This window comes from Botryllus schlosseri, chromosome 15 (genome assembly GCF_051294905.1).
Source record: "Botryllus schlosseri isolate E-star chromosome 15, Bs_hap1, whole genome shotgun sequence".
Taxonomy (NCBI): Eukaryota; Metazoa; Chordata; class Ascidiacea; order Stolidobranchia; family Styelidae; genus Botryllus; species Botryllus schlosseri.
Genome location: NC_137250.1, coordinates 13,099,806 through 13,122,603, shown reverse-complemented (window position 1 = coordinate 13,122,603; position 22,798 = coordinate 13,099,806). Strand labels below are relative to the sequence as shown.

At 40.5% G+C, this 22,798-nt stretch overlaps 1 protein-coding gene and 2 long non-coding RNA genes across 5 annotated transcripts in view; 1 reads left to right on the top strand and 2 right to left on the bottom strand.

Moving 5' to 3' along the window:
* LOC145458091 (uncharacterized) overlaps positions 1 to 17,254 on the bottom strand; it is a 43,433-nt gene extending 26,179 nt beyond the window's left edge. The window contains exons 1-3 of one of the 3 annotated variants that reach the window (XM_080336407.1): positions 17,188 to 17,254; positions 12,666 to 12,719; positions 12,069 to 12,158 (exon numbers count right to left, since the gene is read on the bottom strand). In XM_080336407.1, the coding sequence (XP_080192533.1) occupies positions 12,069 to 12,158; positions 12,666 to 12,719; positions 17,188 to 17,242 (199 nt within the window). In that variant the 5' untranslated portion in view covers positions 17,243 to 17,254. Of the gene's footprint in view, positions 1 to 6,763; positions 6,885 to 12,068; positions 13,153 to 17,187 lie in introns of those variants that run through there. The other 2 variants (XR_013921068.1, XR_013921067.1) reach the window with 2 other exon arrangements.
* Positions 2,139 to 5,137, bottom strand: LOC145458094 (uncharacterized). The gene is made up of 2 exons (XR_013921069.1): positions 5,036 to 5,137; positions 2,139 to 2,724 (listed from the first exon to the last, which is right to left on the bottom strand). It is a non-coding gene; the product is annotated as an uncharacterized LOC145458094 (long non-coding RNA).
* Positions 14,022 to 15,232, top strand: LOC145457883 (uncharacterized). The gene is made up of 2 exons (XR_013920996.1): positions 14,022 to 14,627; positions 14,987 to 15,232. It is a non-coding gene; the product is annotated as an uncharacterized LOC145457883 (long non-coding RNA).
* Positions 17,255 to 22,798: the final 5,544 nt, after the last annotated feature.

Genomic DNA, 22,798 nt, shown 5'->3' with positions numbered 1-22,798 from the left:
ATTGTGGGGAATATTATATTCATTCTGGGCCAGCATCGAACAATTCATTGGTGAATGGGGTACTACAGAGAAGTGGAGAAACATTTTTCAATATGCATGATGTAGGCCTACTTTGCATGTCTTGTACCAAAACAACTGAAGTTGCGATGTCAGAATATTCAATCCAATGATACAATCAATTCCTGTGACTCTTTCAGTATGTACAATGATTTCCAGGCCGGACATTTTAAACCGACTTCAAAGATCAATGCGCTCCGATAAATCCTCAATCCATTAAGATTCGTTGTTGCGGTGGTACAGTATACCTCCGCCAGAAGTTGCTAATAATTTGCAATCATGGCTATGTTTAGCTTGCAATAATACGGCCTGCCTAAGTACAGTAAATCTGTACATCAATTACACTTCATTGCAAGTTCATTGCATACCCCTTTCAACCGAATACGACATATGACCCTGTCGGAATACTTGGTTACTTCAGTATTATCTTCCAGTTATTTTATTATACGCTTGAAATTTTTATAGTTGCTGTTAGCCGTAGGTTGTCATAGCCAGTAGAAAAATAAGCCACCGTTTCTCCCTAACGTTTTCGATTTGTAGGCCTACATGCTGACTTCATGCGTGCCACTACGTCTAATCAGGGTCGGATGAAAAGCTTTACGTAGCCTATGTATAATTAGATAATAGGAATATATTGTTAGCGAATAACATAAGAAATATAAATAAACATACATTAATTCTGAAATTTTCTAAATGGCTCTGTGGCCCACCTCAAAATGCTCTGTGGCCCACCGGTGGGCCAGGGCCCACCCTTTGAGAACCCCTGGCCTAAATCAATCATTAAAATTTTTCGGGCAAATTTTCTTTTAAAATCTGTAGACCTGTGCAATTTTAGGGGTCTAATGGGTACTAATCACAATCTTTAAACGAAGAGTGGTATAAAAGGATGATAACTGCTACCGACTAAATAGTTGCATCCACATATAAATATATGGGGCGAAAAAAGGTCCGGATCGAAAGAAGATGGAGAACCACTGGATTTAAGTTCACAGAAAACTTACTCATTCTGTATTACAACAACCCAGGTTCCATGATAGATGATTTCAACAACAATATTTCATCTGTTGCTGTTGTATGCTTACCGTGATGTCATTAACGAAAGCCGAAATTTGATTAATTTATGAAAATGAGAAAAATGATAGTTTCCGACACTGTTATGTTCAGATAGTTTATAATATAAATGACTCGCTATTTATGACATACTCTGTTTAGACTTTAGTTCGGGGGTGGCCAACCTTTTCAGTCAAAGGGCCACATTCGATTGACGAACTATTGCGCGGCCCACTAGCCGCGCTAAGCGTGAAAATTTTTCGAAGTTCATAGGTCAATAATATTGTCTTTCTGCGGAGCGAAAACGCAAGGTCGCATATGTTGAACGACACTTTGTCTCGTAATCGCGAATACAGTTAGACTCAATCTGCTACATTATTAGGCGTTCTTTCATTTTCACAAAGGGGTAACAATATTTTAAGCAAAAAATCGAGAGAAAACATGTTGCGCGAAGCGTGTAGAATTTTTTTACTTTTGTTAAATCAATCGCAAATTATTCTGCTTTATTGTGGTGTACGAAGATCTACCAAAATGTGACTGGCTCATGGATCTGTCAATGCGTCGGAACTGATATTTTAGTCATCACATCTCAAGTGTTGCGTCCAGACTAATCAAATGTTTGGTTGGCCTTGCCAGTTCACAATCTATGCAGTCCATTTTTGATAATATCACTAATTTCGGAAATTACCTTGCGGGCCACTCATAATCTTCTCGCGGGCCACGGGTTGGCCGGCCCTGCTTTATTTAGATAGTCCATATCTTGGATGACTCACATTTATGACAGCACTTTGGCATGCCCTGCTAAAACGCTGGTCTTTGTCCGCCCCGGACCTTGTGCACTTTGTGAAAGTTGCATGTTCGTCGAAATTTCCTATGTTCGGCGTGTCGCGGTGAGGAAACGACAGGTGCCTAATAGTACCGAACCCGCAGGCTTCACGCCTATCAACTAAATTACCTGCACAGCTATCTGCGGTATTAGGAAATTACCTTTCTCTCAGAATTTCGAATGCAGTCGGACTCATTTATGTAAATTATGCGTATTTTTCATTTTTATTTCATGTATTTTCGGAAGGATAAAACTATAATGAAAACAATAAATTCGATGACACTAAATCTCGAGAATAAAAAAATTCAGATTGAATAAATCTTCCCCCAAATACACTATTTATACATTATGTTGATTTACGAAATATTTTCGGGCTCCATTCGAGCTTGTCCCCCCAATCGGGGGCTCGGGTGCGAGAGTTGCATCCCTGTTTGCGAGGTATATATATGATCATTTTCGCCTTCAATTCAATACATCGAACGCATGATATTCGATCACCTCCGCACTGATAAAATCATATTATGGAAAATCCTTATCTATCCTCCTCTCAACACAATCATTCACCGCGTAACATAATGTTCCGATCAGTTGAATGTTCCTTTTAGGTCTTTCTCGCACAGTCCTCCGATCAGACGGACAGTTGGATTCTCATCGAACATACCATTCGCAACCGACGCAGTAGAAAGATCTGTGTGAATTCCCACTACAATACGGGCTGGTGTGTATGGTCTACCCTGGGACCATGATTGATATAGAGCCCATTCGCCGTTAGATAGCTTGAGTCTCCTTGCCTATCGAGAAAAGAAATCATATTTTTGAGCTCGTCTACCATGTACACTGTAGACATTGTACAGTTTCTGTGAACTTGTGTATATGTTTACTATTTCGGGAAAGGACTAGGCATAAAAGTTTTTAGGACTCTGATCCATGTTCTAAAACAGTATGAAACTGCTTGTTTGTATTCCCCCATGGTCACCGTCATATAGCTATAAAGTATAAAGTAGGGATGGTGTTAACGTGAGGTTCACGTTCGCATTCTGTGTGTGAATCTCGAAAATTTGGACGTTCTCATTCGCAAACGAACCTCGGTAGGATCTGCCATATGAACCTTATACATGTGTTACAATTTTTACTTCATTATAACATCTTTGGTTGAATTTCTTTGCGTTTCAACTTCGGGGCACTCTCTGCATGGCGCTGGAAGCACGATAACAGATCCAGCACTAAACTAGCATGCACCTTGATAATTTCAAAAATTATTTACTTGAAAGTTTGCTTGGAATATTCAGCTTTCCGTTAGTCAATCTTTACTAACTCTCTGCTGTGAGCTTTGACCGCAATTACACAATAGCAAGAGCGAAATACATTACATATAGTAGTAAGCATAGGCGCCGAGTTACGGGGTTACGAGGAGGCACTATATTTACGGGATGGCGACCACCTCATACAAAGTGCTTAAACGACTCAATAAATTGTAATCCGTGATTAGTACAATCAGATAATCGAAGCGACATCATTTAAGACATAGATTTCGTCACACGTGCGCTGAGAAACACCATCTCCTTTCTCGACCAGACGAGTAAATTTCCGTTCTCCTCTAAATTAAATTGTATTTGCGCCATATATTCTTTTACAAAATAATTTTTGTGTTAGTTTCATGATAGTCTTTTAAATGGGAGAGCGGAATTAGACAGTGTGTTTCTGTATGCCTGCAAAATAAAAGTCACTCCTGTACATATTCATTACTCTACCAAGGATTTGCCAACATTTATCCGCAGTTTAAACGCCGTTATAATGAGCATACATTTCACCATAGTGTTATACAATGGTATGAACACAAGCAAATCTCACGGCTCAGTGCGATTGATTTACGTCACACTTTCCATTTGGCCAAAGGTAATTTACGGTAATTTTTGACCATCTTACCGACAGCGGAAATTGATAAAATTGGTATCAATCGAAAGCTACCGCGGTACTGATTGCGAAAATATAAATTTAATTCTCACCATGGTCCGGGAATCTCCCAAAATCAGCCTCGAATGTTGCATTGTAAGGGAGTTTGGTATCGTGACGCAACAATGCCATCTGGAATAATACGGCGCAGCTCAGGACCAAGTGCCCGCGAGAGTGAGAGTGTGAACATAGTGTCCTATATGGTGTGGACACAATCAAATCTCACAGCTCAGTGAGATTGGTCTACGTCACACTTACCATTTGGCTAAAGGCAATTGGACGGTATTTTTGATCGGCTTGCCGAGCATTAAATTTGGTAAACTGGGTATCAATCGAAAGCTGACGCTGTACTGATTACGAAAATATTAATTTTATTCCGCTCATGGCCCTGGAACCCCCACAATCAGCCTCAAATTTTTCATCGTTATGGAGATTGGCATTGGGACGCAACAATGCTGTCTGGTGAAACGAGAGAGTAGCTCAGGAGCAAAGGAACGTCTGCGCGGCGACACTCAGAGTGCTCATCTGGCGCTACGGCAATGGGCAATGAGCTTGTGTTTCGAAGTGCGATCGCGCTGTTTATACTTTCTATAGGCGCTTCGGCAGAAGCGAGCGCACATTACCAGCCTTTCCTTGACTTGTATGCATTCTATAAACCCATTTCTACCCTTACAAGTCAAGGAAAGGCTGGTAGTGTGTGCTCGCTTCTGCCGAAGCGCCGATGAAAAGTATCAACAGCACAACGTTTCTCTATGACGCCATAATTGATGGATTATTGACATCTGATGTGCGCATAGTCGCCGGTTTGATTTAGCGCGTCCGCATACAGGCCTGCACGCTATCATCTTAAATTCAAGTTGAGATCACATCATGTTTAGAGCGCAGTTCCCCTTCTTCACTCATAATGTGATTATCTGGTGTCGTGTAATAAAACGAAATGTAAATGCTGTCATTTGATTCTATCACTAATCATGTGGCTTGAATGGATACACGCACTTCTGGTGCCACGCACTGTTGTCCAAGAGACCGCGCAGTGAGTTGGTGTGTTTGCGCAGATTCGTGAAAAATTAGAGGGAACATTGATCCCAACGAAAGGTGACGCACTGCCTCACTATACTAGCATTCACTCACCGCACGTCTCAGACATACCCCTATATCCACAGTCATCCCCGTCCAGACGTGATTGTAATTGTATCCAATCAGCCCTCTGATGCGAATTAAGGATTGCGCTTGCTGATAATGGAGATAGCTGTATATTAGGGTTGTCCAAAATTTGGAAAATCTTAAAAATACCCCGTGATTGTGTCTCATTCCATAGATTATTGATAAAAAATAACAATGAGCCCAAAAGAAGCTCACGGGAACGCCGTTAAGATTTCGGCCAAAGCGTTTTAAAGTAGCTGCCCAAGAATGGGCGTGCCACCGACCATAGAACGGCGAGAAGACTAGTAATCAAATAACCACGGCTCCTGATTGGCTAATTGGCTATGCTTCAATGATCACCACAGCAACAACTTGCTGATTATGTGCTCAAGGAGTCTGCTACCGGTGGGGATTCTGAAATCGCGTTGTTGGTAGGTTGGCAGATGATGATTTAAGATTAATTCAGGACATGTTAAGGTACGAAATACATGATGAACAATCAACAGCTGCTTCACAAAAACTTCTACAGCATGACTGCTTTATTGGAAGGAAACGACTGTAGCCTACATGCCGTGTTTTCACCGAGGGAAAGCAAAGGCGCTTATGAAAGCGGTAAACGAATTCCCCGTTTGGAAAGGATCCATCATCAGTGAACACAAATATAAAGCTTATCAATGATACGATACCGTAATTTGTGTGATCTTATTAGGCTCAAGCTGTAATATATAGGTGACGTTTTGAATTATATTGGAATCGGCTGAATCAGCGGGTTATGCTTGGCACTCATCAGATGCTTACAGTAAATTGAATTCACTTGTAAGTGTTGCTAAAGTCCCTAATGATAACGCACACTCGCACAGGCTATGCCCAAGTGGTATGTCAAAGTCCCTATTGATCCCGCAGAAAATAGGTGTAAAGATAATCACAGACTATACTGCATAGTATCCAGCATAGTTTGGACATGATATCCAGCATTGTGCTTACTTTACACCTCTTTTCTGCAGCATCATTAAGGACTTTGACAACACTTACATGTGAATTCAATTTGCTGTAAGTATAACTGCCAAGCACAACCGGCTGATTCAGTCAATCCCTAGAGCATTCAAAATATCAACTATATACTACAACTTGAGTCCAATAAGCTCACACAAAGTATAGTGTCATGGTCAAGCTTTATATTTGTATTCACTGATGATGGATCCCTTCTGAAACGGGGAATTCGTTCACTACTTGCATAAGCGTCTTTGCTTTCCCTCGATGAAAACACGGCATGTAGGCTACAGCCGTTTCCTTCACAGCAAAGCAGTCATGCTGTAGAAGTTTATGTGAAGCAGCTGTTGATTGTTCATCATGTATTTCGTACCTTAACATGTCCTGAATTAATCTTAAATCATCATCTGCCAACCTACCAACAACGCGATTTCAGAATCCCCACCGGTAGCAGACTCCTTGAGCACATAATCAGCAAGTTGTTGCTGTGGTGATCATTGAAGCATAGCCAATTAGCCAATCAGGAGCCGTGGTTATTTGGTTACTAGTCTTCTCGCCGTTCTATGGTCGGTGGCACGCCCATTCCTGGGCAGCTACTTTAAAACGCTTTGGCCGAAATCTTAACGGCTTTCCCGTGAGCTTCTTTTGGGCTCATTGTTATTTTTTATCAATAATCTATGGAATGAAACACAATCACGGGGTATTTTTAAGATTTTCCAAATTTTGGACAACCCTACTGTAGCCTATATATTAGCAAGGTGACTCCCCCTTTTTGTACATTCTGCTGCTGCATCGGGTTTGGTTACACCGGTTCCTGGCATAACTAGGAAAAAGCACTTTCCCGCATAGAGGAAATCGCACAACTCTGAAAAGCAACGTATCCCATAATTAATACCATAATATCGTAATACCGTGCATCCGTAATCGTAATCGCGTTTCATAGCGGCGAGTCAGAACGCCTCGGTGAATAGGTTCAACTCCCACTAGAACAGAGGCGGGCAACTTCTCCAGACGTAGGGCCGCATATGGGAAAGTTACGTACTTGGCGGCAGTGTTGGGATCAAGGGACTACCTTTGAGTCACGAGTCATTTCGAGTCATTGCATATTTTGACTCGAATCAAGTCAAGTCAATCGATTTTCGAAGGTGACTCGAGTCAAGTCAAGTCACGCGATTTTTATAGGTGACTCGAGTCAAGTCGAGTCAAGTCAAGTCACGAGTCAAGTCACAATTTAAAACAATTTGCCTTTTTGAAGTATGAGGCATGATTACGTCAATACATTTTGCTAGTTGTCTGAAGTACAAATTGAGTGGTCATTGATTCTGAACCGATGAACGAATATAGAGTTGAATATACACGCAAGAAGGCGCCGTATCGCTCACATACACGTAGTACTGTTAAACTACGTAAGTAATTGCATAGCTTCAGTTTGTGGTTACCAGCCTAAATGGAGAATAAAGAATAGAGAAACGAATTGATTAGATGCAATACATTACCCGTATTGATATGATATAATTCGAGCCTGCGCCAATGGTTGAGGAGTATATAAAGTTATAAACGATAGTCGAATTCAATTTCAATAAAACAAGAGTTTTGGTTGAGGCAGGGGTGGTCAAACTTTCGGCCAAAGGGCCACATGAGATTGTCGAACCGTTGCGCGGACCACTTTAATGGGGATGATCGCCCGATTAGAGCGAACTGGATTAGGTAACGATGAAAACTAGATTTACAATCGATACAATAATGACATCAAAACTCTGTGAGCATGAGCAATATGAACATTCATACCCTAGCCGCGCAAAGCATATGTTTCCGGTCACCTCGGTATACCGCTTTTCCAATTTGGCAAGTACAGGATTATTTGGCGCTTGGATATCCCAATATCGAAGATTTCGCCGAACATGCGTTTGTCATTTGTGCAAAAGGTTTCGTCGCCAACGATCTTTCTGCGAGTGCAGACGCGAATTCGCATGTTGGACGAAACGTTCTCTCATAATTGCAAATATAGTTATAGACTCAATTGTTGAAATTGGGCGTATTTTAAATTTCCAGGAGTAGGCACCAATATTAAAAGCAAGAAATCGAGTGACAATGAATTGCGTGAAATGCTAAGAAAAATATCAAGTCAAATAAATGTGCCATGAAATATTATACTTTATGGTCATAAACGAAGATCTGCGAAAATGTGGCTGGGTCCTATAGCTACGCCAATGCGTCGGAACTCATATTTTAGTCATCAATGTCCCAAATTTTGCGGTCAGTCTAATAACACTTTTGGTTGGCCTTGCAAGTTCACACTAAATTATCTGGCTAATTTTGAGAATTACGTCGCGGTCACTCGAAAGCAAGGGTAGTAAATTATTTTCCTCCGCGGGCCAAATGAGAAATAGAAAATGCGTTGGCGGGCCGAGTGAAATTCTTTAGCTGTATTCTCCAGCGTATTTTAATTTTGTTTCTAAATTGCATTGTTAGTAAATGCTGCTCAGTGAATATGTAAACAATGTTAAACCCCTATGCACGTTTTTCTATTAAGACTCTAAAACAGTGGTTCTCAAGCTTTTTTAGGCACGCCTTCCTTTATGATAGTGACCAATTTCGCGTCCGCCTGATCATAATATTACAAAATATTTAAAAGTGTAACAAGAACACTGGAAATCCACATGGATATTTTGATGGCATGGAAGGTTTTGGTTGCTGATGAGAGAATTCTGAAATATCAAACTCGGAGAATACACAGAGCAAAAACGATATGCTGGGGGTAAATCGCGCGGGGCGCGAAAATTTTTATCATTAAACTTCGGCTTCACGCCATCCTTCTGATGCTTTACCGCCCCCAGTTCGAGAACCACTGCACTGAAATGTATATGCAATAGTACAAAGCTTGTTTTGTTGGTCGCTACCTTCCGTGCAGTGTGCAGTTTAACTAGACCTAGTTTACTTATATCCTTAATCTCGGCGACATGCTCGGCAAAACTAGAAGGACGGGTTTACAACTTACTCCAGTATACAAATATTTAGTGCTCTAGTCTAAACCTAAACCTTCTTGGAATGTCTGTTTTCGGCTCTCTTTTTTTGGGCATGCTCGTTAATCCTTTATGGGTGATAGATATGATGGGTCGTATAGTAATCGCGAGCACTGATTGACATGTTTTGGAAATCAGGGATTTGGAAACGTATCACGTAACAATTTGAAACACATGCCGTATAATGTGCAATGTCACATTGTTACAGTGACAATGGCAACGAAGGTTTGAACTAAACTATATGGAAAGAGCGATTTCTTGTGACTTCAATTGCTACTCATACTTTGCCGCATTGCCTTTATTTTGAATCTGGATTAGGCATGCGAGGTATATAGGCAGCTTAATCGTGGCATATTAATGAACAGGCTTCAAAGTAAACGAATTTCCTGTTCATTTGATACAGACTATGGTTTTAGTCATTCAAAAAGCAAGTTTTATGTTTAGAATTCGAAGCAACCTTTCACGGGCCGCACAGAATGGCTTCGCGGGCCGCATTAGGCCCGCGGGCCGCACTTTGCCCAGGTCTGCTCAAAAGTGTACTCACGGGTTGACTGCTCCTGGTTCAAGGTAAGAGCAGATACCAGAAATATATATTTTGCTATTCAATTACTTTACTACTAGTTTACGTCGGCGTAAGCTGTAAGCTTTGATCACTTCGTTTGTGGTCAATATAGTTGTGAGAGAACAATGGAGGCTCAGTAAAACGCACGACAATTGAATGAGTGGTCTCACGGGTTACACCAGCGTTTCGCGAACAATCCGAACATATGCAAGATACAGGAAGTTTTATCGACACCGATTACTTGATGACTTGAAATTGACTCGTGAATTCTGCTCCGAGTCACGAGTCAATCCACATTTCTGATACACGTCAAGTCAAGTCAAGTCATTTTAGCAAAGTGACTCGAGTCAAGTCAAGTCATACGAAAAAGGTGACTCGAGTCAAGTTATGACTCGAGTCATCCCAACACTGCTTGGCGGGCCGGATTCCTTAATCGATACATCAGTGCGCATTCCTCTTCTCTACTTCGCCTAGTTCAAGGTGGGTGTCTGATTCCAAAGACTACTGCCAATTCGTTTCGAAACCTTCAATTTCATTGTATCGCAGTAGTGTTTTGAAATTATGAAAATATTAATAAACTGATACTGATCTATACAAGGATTAATCGTATTTATTGTAAACTTTAAGTTTGAAACATAGATACCTGAGCAGTATTCAATGACTTTAGTAACGCAATGTAGTACTTCAATAACTGTTGAAGTCAATGAGCCATCTGTGGTCGATCAAAGTTGTGTACAGGTTCTTTAGACTCTGGCTGCATGTCGGACACAAAGAAAAGAAAGAACTATGTGTGTCCGAAAAAAGAATGAAAGAATAACCTACAGTCACTATAATTGACATAGTAAGCAAGTCGAGTGGAGAATTGCGGAAGGCAGTGATCGCCGGCCATATTATCATTTAGGATCGACCGAAAACCGTCTGTGTGCCGCTCAAAATCAAGTCGCGGGCCGAATGTTGCCCGTTCCTAAGGTCAACAGCAAATGTCAATATCTGTTAAAGATCGCTGGTAATAACACTATTAGTAGGTTCTCTACTAAAGCCTGCACAAGATCAATTGAGTCCTCGGAAAGGTTTGTTGATGCAAATTTCTAATTATGACATTTTCATTCGGAAAAAATAGTTTAGGAATAACAAATTCTGCGACAAAATATACTACATATTAATCTGTTTATACGGCTCAGTAGACGCAATGCATTTCCCCTCGAGTTTATTGATTAGCGCACGTATTAGGGTGGCATTTTCCTTATGGTTTCGCGCACGGTCGACGATGCTTTTGAATCTCTTCCGAATCCCAAGATGCCATCAGAATATTTCTCGATCTCAGGTTATAGATAAAACACCTCCACGTGATGACCCAACCCAGGGGCAATGTCAATTCGTAATTTAGCAAATTACTGTACGCGACAGGTAGGCTACTGACAGTGTCAAAACACATGTATATGTGTTTTAGTTACGTTGAACGAATAAAAGGTACCTGAAAACAAAAAAAAAGATGGATTCGATTTCACGTGAAATACATCAACTGTTTAAAAATACAATCGTTTTGTAAAATTTGTTCCCATCCAGTTGCCATTTTTAACAAAGCCAGGACCGACGCAGTAACAGTGTTGGGATGACTCGAGTCACCTTTTTCGAATGACTTGACTTGACTCGAGTCACTTTGCTAAAATGACGTGACTTGACTTGACTCGGCGTATCACAAATATGGATTGACTCGTGACTCGGAGCAAAATTCACGAGTCAATTTCAAGTCATCAAGTAATCAGTGTCGATAAAAATCACTGAATCTTGCATATGTTCGGATTGTTCGCGAAACGCTGGTGTAACCGTGACTGAGCCTCCATTGTTCCCTCACAAATAAATTGATCGCAAACGAAGTGATCGAAGCTTACAGCTTACGTTGTCGTAAACTAGTATAGTAAAGTAATTATTCTCTGTTTTTACCTTAACCAAACCTCTTGTTTTATTGAAATTGAATTCGAATATAGTTTTAGTCCTCAACCATAGACGCAGGCTCGAATTGCATCATATCGATTTGTAAATGGGTAATGTATTGCATTCTATCAATTCGTATCTGTTCTCTATTTTGGCTGGTAACTATAATCTGTGGTTTAGCAGTTCTGAGTATATGTGAGCGATACAGCGCCTTTTTGCGTGTATATTTAACTCTATATTCGTTCATCGGTTCCAAATCAATGACCACTCAATCTGTATTTCAGACAGCTAGCAAAATGCAATGACGTCATCATGCCCCATACTTCGAAAAGGCTACTTGACTTGAATTGTGACTTGACTCGTGACTTGACTTGACTTGACTCGACTTGAATCGAGTCACCTCCAACAATCGAGTGACTTGACTTGACTCGAGTCACCTTCGAAAATCGATTGAATTGACTCGTCGGTAGTGACTTGATCCCAACACTGCGCCGTAAAAGAGGCCTAACTAAATCAGGACAATAGTCACCAAGCAATTCTCTGCGAACATAGTTTTCTTCGATAAAACTTGTGATTCCGGACGAATTGCTAGAAATAAGAGATCGCACTCCAATAATCGCTGCAAAACAATAATATCAGTTTCCTATAAAATAAGAAGTTTGATGTGACAGATTTTACACACATCATTTCGAATAGTAGTAAACTGGAAAAATAGACGTAAAGACAATATTACATGCAACTGGAACTAGCAGCTAGGGCAGCACTGGGTCTAACAATATTTTCGATCGTTTAAGGCAGGGTTTCCCAACATGTGTTCCTAACATCATTTTTATTGTGCGTTATACGTATATCAGTTTATCATTTTAACTACCGGTTGCTGTATAATTAGAATCAACCATTTAAATTAAAATAGCGTTTCATAATTATTTCAAAAGGTTTAAAAAAACAGGGGGGCCATTGATCTTTCAAAACTTTTAAAGGGGGCCACGATGTAAAAATAGGTTGAGAACCGCTGGTTTAAGGAATGAATCGATTTGACACCTGCAGGCAAAATATCGGAGCTCTTGGACAGGTTATTAATACTTAGGCAGTTACAACTCACATGCTGCACTGAATCTAAACCTACCATTGGAATAATTTTCTTTGAGCTTCTGAAAATTCGCATTGAGATCCATGAATTCTGCAATGGAATAATTTGGAAGATATCGGCACCTGGTCATCAAATCGTCCTGTTTAGTATTTACCAGGGCTAATCAGCACCGACGTAAGTAAGACACCATTTTACATAAAATTATAACCCCAAATTTTTTATATTGATGCTATGAGTTTGTTAATATTAGGGCGATTATTTTTGACACGTCAAAATAAGTCAAAATTTTGTCAAAATTGTAGCGTTAGGTCAAAATTTGGCAAAATTGTTTACAAAGTCAAAATTTGTTTGACCTCTGCATTTCGTTTGTATCGTAGATTTTGTACTGTCGGTGAACTTATCATTTGATATTTTACAGCTTGTAGCCTACTTTATTGGCCTATCGTTGTAGACGGCCCATTGTCTGCTCATTGTGAATCATAGACGGTCAAACGAAACAAATAGGTCGACATGGTCTTATCATAGTGTCACGCCTCAGTTTCACGCATCAGTGAAATTGATTCACGTCACAACTTCGATTTGGCTACAGGCAATTTGACGGTCATTTTTGACCAGCTTGCCGAGCATTAAATTTGGTAGAGCGGGTATCAATCGAAAGCTGACTCTGCACTGATTACGAAATTATAAATTTTATTCCGCTCGTGGCCCTGGAACCCCCACAATCAGCCTCGAATTTTTCATTGTTATGGAGATTGGCATTGGGACGCAACAACGCTGTCTGGTTCTTTTGCTCTTGAGTTACTCTCTCGTTACTCACTCGTTCGGTAGCAAGTATAGAAACGCGTTTTGCACTCCGCTCAATATCAATATAGTAATAGTCAGACGCCGAATATATTTTCCGGTGTGGCCTATAGACCGCCAAGGCGTAAGCTTATATTCCCTTGCAAGCCCTCGTCGAAATCGTCGGCAAAGCGACGGAAGATATTGATTTTATGGGAATATCATATCCTCTGATTGACCCAGTTGATACAGTTGGAGACGTTTAGAAAGTCACCATGTACTTAAGCATTGCGGCATAATGTAGCCTGAATCGTCGCTAGGTATCGTGGACTGTACATTATTTATCGTTTCACAGGAATGTATAGGGTTGGAACTACCCATATGACGCCACCTGACGTCATAGGTTCACGTTCGCGTTCTCAAAGAACCTTTCAAAAAGGTTCGCTTCCACACGAACCCGAACGTTTCAGAGGCTCACACCATCCCTACTACATTTGTCGGCAAAGTTCCACAGACTGCAGCGTACAGCCGTACACACTCCCAGACGAAAGCATCCAAACGGTTCAATACGATATTAGGTTGCCGTTGTTTCATAATTGCTAATACATTTAGGGTGCGTTCTAGGTGACGTTTTCGAAATGATTTCAAAACCAGTCGCGAAAACACGACCGTTCGAAGTGAACGTGATTTCGGTAGTGGTTTCAAAATTACCCCGTTCCGACTAGTAGTTTTCGCGCCGATGGTCTCGAAAACCCAATCGTTCGTAGTGGGTCTCGCTCGACTACGGAGGGCGTTCGTAGTGGCGCGAAACGCGAAATTAATTTCGTGCTAGCAAGCTACTACGAACGTGTGTTTTCGTGCTTGTTGCTGACGCGAAACTACCTGTTTCAGGTGGCAGGAGCGTGTCGACATTAGCAATGTTGGTCATGGAGGTGGCAGTTATTGAATAATGGTTCTATTGAGTGGATTTGTCATGGCAAAAAGTTGTGTATATGCTATGCATTACATATGGTGGTTTGTAGGAAGGGATAGGCCTACACCGTATACCCTGGAGTACCCTATAGTTTATATAGTAATGATATATGTTTTGCAGAGAGTGTTTTAATTTCACACATTTGAAAATAGGCTATACCAGTGTAAAGATGTCAAGGGGTACAATTTGGAGCGAAATGGAAGTGATGCAGCTGGTAAAAGCTTGGTCCAAACCTGAGATACGACGTATGATTACATCAATTCGAAAGAATGGTGACATTTTCTAGCTAGCAGCTCAGTTTCCCGCAAATCAATATATATATGGAAGCCCAGATTGTTGGATGACTTTTTAAGTAATGAAAGAGTAGGCTTATATCAGTCAGCGGTTATTTGAAGTCATCACGCATGAAGATTCTTTTTAAGATAATTGGAAATGTTAAACTAGTTTTCAATCAATTAGTAAGTGCCAAGATGATGGAGATACTGATGCAAGCACGACAACCATTGTCGTGCTATTAAAACTCGTCGCAATCAGTTATTTTAATTAGCCATGACAAACTGAGTTTTACTTTGACAATAACTCTTGACCACTTGTATAATTCTAGGCAGCAGTCGGCGCACACTACAGCACTGCACATGCCTCGGGACGTTCTGCAACAGATAAATTACGGCATGAGTCAAGGACGGTGCACAGTAATTTCCTGTTTGTCGTCATACTTACCAGTTACCACCGGTACCTTTTTTACAGCCTCGTTGCAGCTATCCTCGAATATGATGGAACCCTATATGATGCTATACTGAAAACGTTCTTCTTCAACAACTGCTCAATAAAAAGCATATCTTTCAGCGAACCGATTTTTTACCATTTTGTCTCACGAGTAAAAGATACTGATGACGCAATGATGTTTAGCATCACGCACAAAACAGGATGTGAGGTTTCATCTGTAAAAATTGACAATTGAGATTTGAAAATTGGCAACTAAAGCAACGTATGTAAACCTAGCGTTGCAGCTACATCAGTATCCAAATTTAAACGAGTTTCAGCATCTCTTCCAAGTGGTTGCCGCCGCCTACATCAACTGCATCCAGATCTTGAATCAGGTCTCTTGGTATGGAGAATTGTCAGCCTTGTGTTGGTCGGACTAGCGTCACATCTTCTAAAGATCAATAGCCAGAGGGACCAAAACTTTGTTCAACAACCATTCTTGCTGAGCTGTGTTTCTGGAATAAATAGGATAATATTTTACAGTAGACTGGCCAGACGGAGGATTTTTGAAAATTTATTATCAGTAGGCCTGCTAGAGCAAGAACGATATAAATCATTTCAGATCAGTGACTTTATAGTCAATTTAAATTCATAACTGTTCAATGACAATTTATTAGGAAGGCACTTGGCAGCAATTGCTTCTGATAGGGACATTACCAAGAATTTTACTGCAACACCTCTGATAGCTTACATTTTGCTCACCTTGTTAGAACAGACACACTGTTCTGTCAGGCATTTATTCTCGGTGTCACAATTAATCTTCTTACAACGTGATGTTCTTCCTCTCAGGATGTCAATTGCCGCATACATATACGGATGCTGATTCTGTCGTGCATTGATTTTGACTACCGGTACTTATTGCTTAATTTCGAATCACACATATTGTAAATACTCAATTACTGTAAAAAAGTTGAGAACGTTACTATAACCAAGCAAGCCATCTGTATATCACCGACTATCAAAACCTACCATAACTATTATCTACAGAACGCCAATACACTATAGTACCGTACTATAACTATACTGTCTGACTACAATCTCTATAATAGCGCACACATGGAACACAGCCGGCACTACGAACGACATAGCTTCGACGCCGGTTTGGCAATCACGGTTGTCAAAATCACGTCTCCGTTCCAAGTGACCAGTTCCTCAAAATAATTGCCAAAACACTTGCCGTTCGTAGTGGTAGTGAAAACAGGCCTTGCGTTCGTAGTGAGGTGTTTTCAGTATCAGACTCGAAAACTTTTGGCACGAAACCGCACCTAGAACGCACCCTTTGACTCATTTCTGTACATTAGGCTGTTAAAAAATATGACCTATACATATATATATATATTTTTTTTGGGGGGGGGGGAGGGTGGTTCTCACATCAAAATCAAGATGCCAAAAATCCCCATGATTAATTAAATCTGCCATAAAAGACTCTATTTTATGTTGATTTGCGTTGATTTGCGAAATAGTTTTGGGGTCGCCTGTGAGCTTTTCGAAAACTTCTATTTCACTTTTTGCAACAAACATGGTTATAATATATGGTATGCGTCAAATCATTTGGCGTGCCATGAAAATCATCTCGCGGGCCACTGTGCCGGGGATTGCCGACCCCTGGCTTACATAACCCCACGTTCGGACCAAGGTCGTAATATGTGATAATGATGCATCAGGTTGTTGTTATTTAAGTGCTGAAGAGGGAAAACGCGAGTTTGCAGGGCGCATTTTACACCGATATAGGCCTACTATATCTCCATGTATATCACATGTTCTGGCGAGTTCGGCTACACAAAATTCCATCTGTCAAATTGACCATACAACAACTTGACCAATTTGAAAATATACCAGTAATGAGGAATAGTTGATGAAACTTCAACTTTCGAATCACTTTCTATCACAAATTCTACGCAAGTTAGTGCATTTTGAATTTTTGTGTCACGGAACTGTACCACCCGCACAGGAAAAAGCTTCACGGAGCATTGAATCTTCAAATATAATAATAATATTAATATTTTGAATCAAACAACATTTACGATGTAAGCTTTTTACCTTGATAGTTTGCATCTTTCAGCTGTTGTATTGTCGCATTGTATTGTCTTTCCATTTTTGTAGATTCTAAATAGACCATGTATATTGTATATACTAGGGATGGTGTGAACCTCTGAAAGGTTCAGGTTCGTGTGAACGCGAACCTTTTTGAAAGGTTCTGTGTGAACACGAACGTGAACCTCGTGACGTCACGTGACGTCATATTGCTAATTCCAACCCTATCTTTCAATGAAGTGATAGCCTATATTAATGTTCACGATACCTAGCGAAGACTCGGTCAACATAATGCCACAATGCTGAAGTACATATTGGCGTTTTAAACGTCGCTAAATGTATCAACCGCGGTAATCAAAGGATATAATAATTGCTTAAAATCAATTCATTCCGTCGCTTTGCGAACAATTCCGACGAGGACTTACCAAGGAATATAAGCTTACGCCTTTAACGGTCTTAGCCAGTCCGGACAATGTGTTCGGAGTCTGAGTATTGCTACATTGATATTGAGCAGAGTGTACAACGGGTTTGTATACTCGCTACCGATACCACAAACAACAACAAGTTATGCAGCAGTAGCAAGCACCTTAATCGCACGGATTTGGTTTTAATGATACAGTAAAGATATGAAGTCAAGATTGACCCCGTACGCCCGTTCGATTTTTTACATCAGAAGACGATATCAATGTCATTGATTGGTTGAATAAGCATCATTCGCTGACTACTTATATATCGCTTGTGATGTTGTGTGATTGCGGGTCAAGCTCACAGCAGAGAGTCACTAAATATTCACAAACGGAAAGCTGGTTTTTCCGAGAAAATTTTTGCAACAAACGACTACGTGTTGTACACACATCACAACTTACATGTCATACATATGAGATAACAGAACATACGTCCATTCCAAGCAATAAAATATATTGACACGATTGAAAACCTATAGCCGGGACGAGATCAGAATTGATCCCTTCATCTTGGCAGCACCGTAACTGCCGCACCCCAAACCCCCCAATTGGGGGGGGGGCCGAGCTCGAAGGGGGCCCAAAATTATTTCGTGAATTAGCATAAATCATAGAGTATATTTTGAAAATTCATGCAATTTTTTCAAAATTTTTTCGCGCTGCGCGCGAATTCAGGCAGCCATTTATTTTTATTATTGGGTATTGGGCCATTACCGCGCCACGACCCACCAAGACATACAATCAAGTTTTAGGCCATATAACATGCGACTCCAAGAAGTGTGCCAGAACGATCGGCAGCGAGAAAAGCTTGGCCGAAAATGTCTATGCCCTTATGCAGACCGAAGACTTCGTTATATATACAAAATACATATAGGTTTAATTGTCCATAGGAGTCTAAATGACTGGCGCCGAATCTTCCTGTCTTTGCAATCTGAACCTCACAAGACAAATACCATCCCGCTGGGAAAAATTTTATGCCAGTGAAGAAATACCAATTTGAAATCGTGTGCGTCTCTTAGTTTAGAAGCCTACGTTTGGGCGATTCTATATTTTTTGATATAGCAGACTGGAAGTCACGAAATAACATCATGTAACGAAGTCATATCATCGGGTCCGCCCGCCCGAAGATGTTTAATCATTATTTACGGTCCCTCTTGTTTTCAAGACACTTCACTCAACTCTACCGGTAAATCTAATTACGTGAGTAGAGAGGACAATAAATTGATAGCATAATATATATGGAATCGCCGATCTGATCGACCGATTTTATCATAAATTATCGAAAATTTTCGCGCTTCGCGCTGGCTCACAATACAGTACAGATAATTTCGTGACAAACGCGAACAACGAGATCGGGGGTCATTTTATCACCCTATGGGAGTCCAAGACCCACGTTTTTGGGGGCCTGACGAGGTGCTGTTTCGTTCCTGCCAACGGGTATACGCCCGAAGATGTTTAATTATTATGGAGTGGTCCCACCTTTTCAAACACACCTAACTCAGCTCTACCGGCAAATCTGATTACGTGAGCAGATAGAAGATATAAATTGATAACAATATATGCAATTCCCGATCATACTTACCGATGAAATCATTAATTCTAGAAATTCTCCGCGCTTCGCGCGCTTAGGCGACAAAAGCTGATTCACTAAAGAAAATCCCAATGAATATTATGAATAGCGGTAAAGAGTGTACCGCCGGAGGGGGGTCTGGGGGACGAAGACCCCCAGAAGTTGGGTCTATAACCCTATGGGGGGCCCAAGACCAAAGTTTTTTTGGGGGGCCTGATGAAGTGCTGTTACGGCCCTGCATCTTGGTATCAAACAGGGCTTTAGTTAGTTGGCGCTTGTAACATTGCTGGTCAGATATAAACATCGCCTATGTTGTTTGCAGGTTCATGTAGGCTATACGGTATCCAATAGCTAATCGCAAGAAAAATGTTAGCCTTTTTGGTTTAATCGTTTCGGAGCGATTGTTTTATGAGCAGGGCAAGCTATTGCAACTTTTGAAACTTTTAAAGCTTCCGAAAGCTTACCAGATACTCAAAATTTATGTGGTATGAATGTATGATGTTTCCAGCTGTTTGTAGGAATTTTATATTGCAACTTTTTTCGATCTTTCATGTATTTTTATGCTATTTAATGGATTAGCTGCATCTCGATGTTATCTATGACACGACATTTGACTTGCAAGCTCAGAAGTTCAACAACCCAAGCCAAGCACGACAGTGCCCGAACCAAATTAGAAGTGGAAGTATGGCTTGGTTTTTGGCAAGCCCACACAAACGTCAACACATTGTATCTAGTTTTTCGAGGTAAAGTTCGAGGTAAAGAGACGGCTTAGTTAAACTGTGTTTCTAAAAGTGCATTCGTTATTTTGCAAGTAAGAAGCGATGTTCTTGATATATGTAAAGATGACAGTCTAAGGCCGGGATGTCCGACCTGCGGCCCGTCTGAGATTTTTGTGCGACCCGCTAGTCAATTTTACGCCTAATGGTATTTTGAAATTTGAGTCTTAGCCTAATTAAAATGTGCCAGTCAGTTTTTAGGGGCGCAGTAATAGTATAGTACGCGAGATGTTACTCTCTCCGTTTGCCTTTTCATTTCTCTTTAATTCCGAGACTTATTGAATGAGGCTATAGAGTGGTATAGTTGTCGGTTGGGACACTTGTTTTTATAGTGCAGTGGTGATTGTAACTTGTACATAAATGCAACTTTTTATTGCAACATTTGTTAAAATTAAGTGCATCTTTCTCACCTACAGTTGTTGATATAGGTTTTGTTGAGTTATCCCATATAGGACGGGTTTATTAGCAACGCTAACGCCGAAAATTACCACTCTGCACATCTAATACATTACTTCAAAATATTGCTGCACAAAATGAACTGTGCATAACAGAAATGTGAAGCGAACAAAACCATTAAAGCATGATTATCGCAAAAAAAAATCTTAATGAATATTTACTGCAAATCTGTGTGACCCCCACAGTTCCCTTTCAGAGACCAGTTTTGAACTGCGAAGATTCGCCTTAGAAGTGCAACGCAGGTCGCAACAGGATGATACGAATAATTGCTGAATTCAGAATGAGCTAATAAATACCGGACATCTATATAATCGATTTCGAACCCCACTGCTGACTGCACGAGATATTCCAACACAACAGTCGCAACTCACACTGCGACTATTGATCGTAGGCTATCTAAATCCCTAGAGCCAATGATGTCATCATGCATATTAGTCAGGCCTGTGTCTTGAACTCCCGCGAATCCTTGAGACAGGTTCAGTCAACCCCGTTTAAGATTCGTTTAAGAGTTCGTGCATAGGCTACTCACTGTTTCGTTGCATTATTCGTATATAACAGTGACGTTCGGTGACGTTCATGACTGGTGAGTTACTGAAACCCACACGTAAGGTACCTGATAAATATATTCAACGATGTGAATATAAACATCAGCCAGATAAAGCATGGCAGCGAGAGCATGTTCTCAGCACCTTGTCAGCCGTTGCAATTAAATATTATCATACATTATTCAATTTTAATATTTTTCTATTGTCTTTCGCTTGACCCATCTCCTTTTTTTCCAAGATTGAAATCGACACCGTATCAGCAAAACTAAATATGCCACTCTCTAACATCAAATTTAAATATTTGAAGACGTCATTCAGACTGTGGAAAATGAGGGTTAGATCCATTGATTGGGATTCAGATCTCCTTCGAATAAGATTCGCAAATATATAAAACCTAAAGGGTTAGCTAATTGAGTTCGCGACCTGCCAGCAGGTGGTTGATTTCGAAGACTTCTCCAAGTCGTTTCGACACCTTCCTATCTTTCATTCTATCGCAGTCTTGTGGTGTATTGAAATGATGAAAATATTAGCAATAAATTGTACTGGCACACGAGGCATTGGGTCAAATGTCGAAAACATAATGTCTAGGGCTGAGCGAACACTAGATGCTCAGAGACACACATCTACAATATTGTTGTGATAATGATAGGGTTATAGCATGTTTTGAGATCAGAAAAAGAGGACACTTTTTATGAGTGACAAAAGAGACGAAAAGTAGCATTCATTAGTACGGGAAATGTGGAAATTTTACTGCTAATATTGATGGGTTGACATGAAACAATGAACAAAAAAGGGTCATTTTCCCGACTCGACTCCCGAAAGACCCGTCCCCAAGTAGGCTACAATGGATTGCAGTGGACCTTTTTTTATTCAACCTTACCGTCGAAATCCAGATTTCACATCTAACATGATGTATGATCGCCTGACTCTCAATCCCATAAAGGAGGATGAATTGCGAAACTTGAGGACATTTGGGCGTCCTCGGAGGACATTTTAGATTTCTTGGAAAATGAGGACATATGGTAACCCTAGACCAGGGGTGGGCAATTATTTTTCAACGGGGGCCAAATGAGAAGCAGAAAATACGCTGGCGCGCCGAGTCAAACATTTTAGCTGTATTCGCCAGAGTTATAATTTTATTTCTGAATTGAAAGCAGTAAATTACACTGTTAATGAATGCTGCTCAGCGGATGTGTTGATATTAGGGAATGAGGAAGTGACGGTTAATCGTCGAAAAATAATATTTATTTACCGTCATATTTCAAATCACTGTTAAACATGATACATTTTGAACTCTCTTAAAACGCTATCTTTATATTAAGACATTAAAATGTATTTGGTTTACTACAAAGCTTATTGTCTTGGTAGGTGCCTCCCGAGCAGTGTGTACTGTGTTGCTTGGCGCAATAGCCTTGTTGTTGAACGAAGCTTGCAATTCTTCTGAACTTCGTCCTCCCTTGTCCTTCCTTGACCGACCGCAGCAACATTAAAAAGTAAGTTGTATATTTTGAATTTCAAACAACTTTTCGGGAGATTGATGCCCTGTGGCGAATGGCGACAAAGTTTTTTGTCCTACCAAAGTTACGTCATGTAGTTTGGCACTATCTCATCGGTAGTGCGGCCTCGCGATATCGATACGTTTAAAACAGTGACTGTAAAGAGATTTCTTACCAACATGCTGTTGTTGGGTTTGTATCACATGCATCACAAAGCTCCTGATTGAAAACACAAGAATTGGAGATCCACATTCAAAACACAAATATCAATTCTATATTAGAAACAGAAAAATTTTGTACTAGTATCACAGGT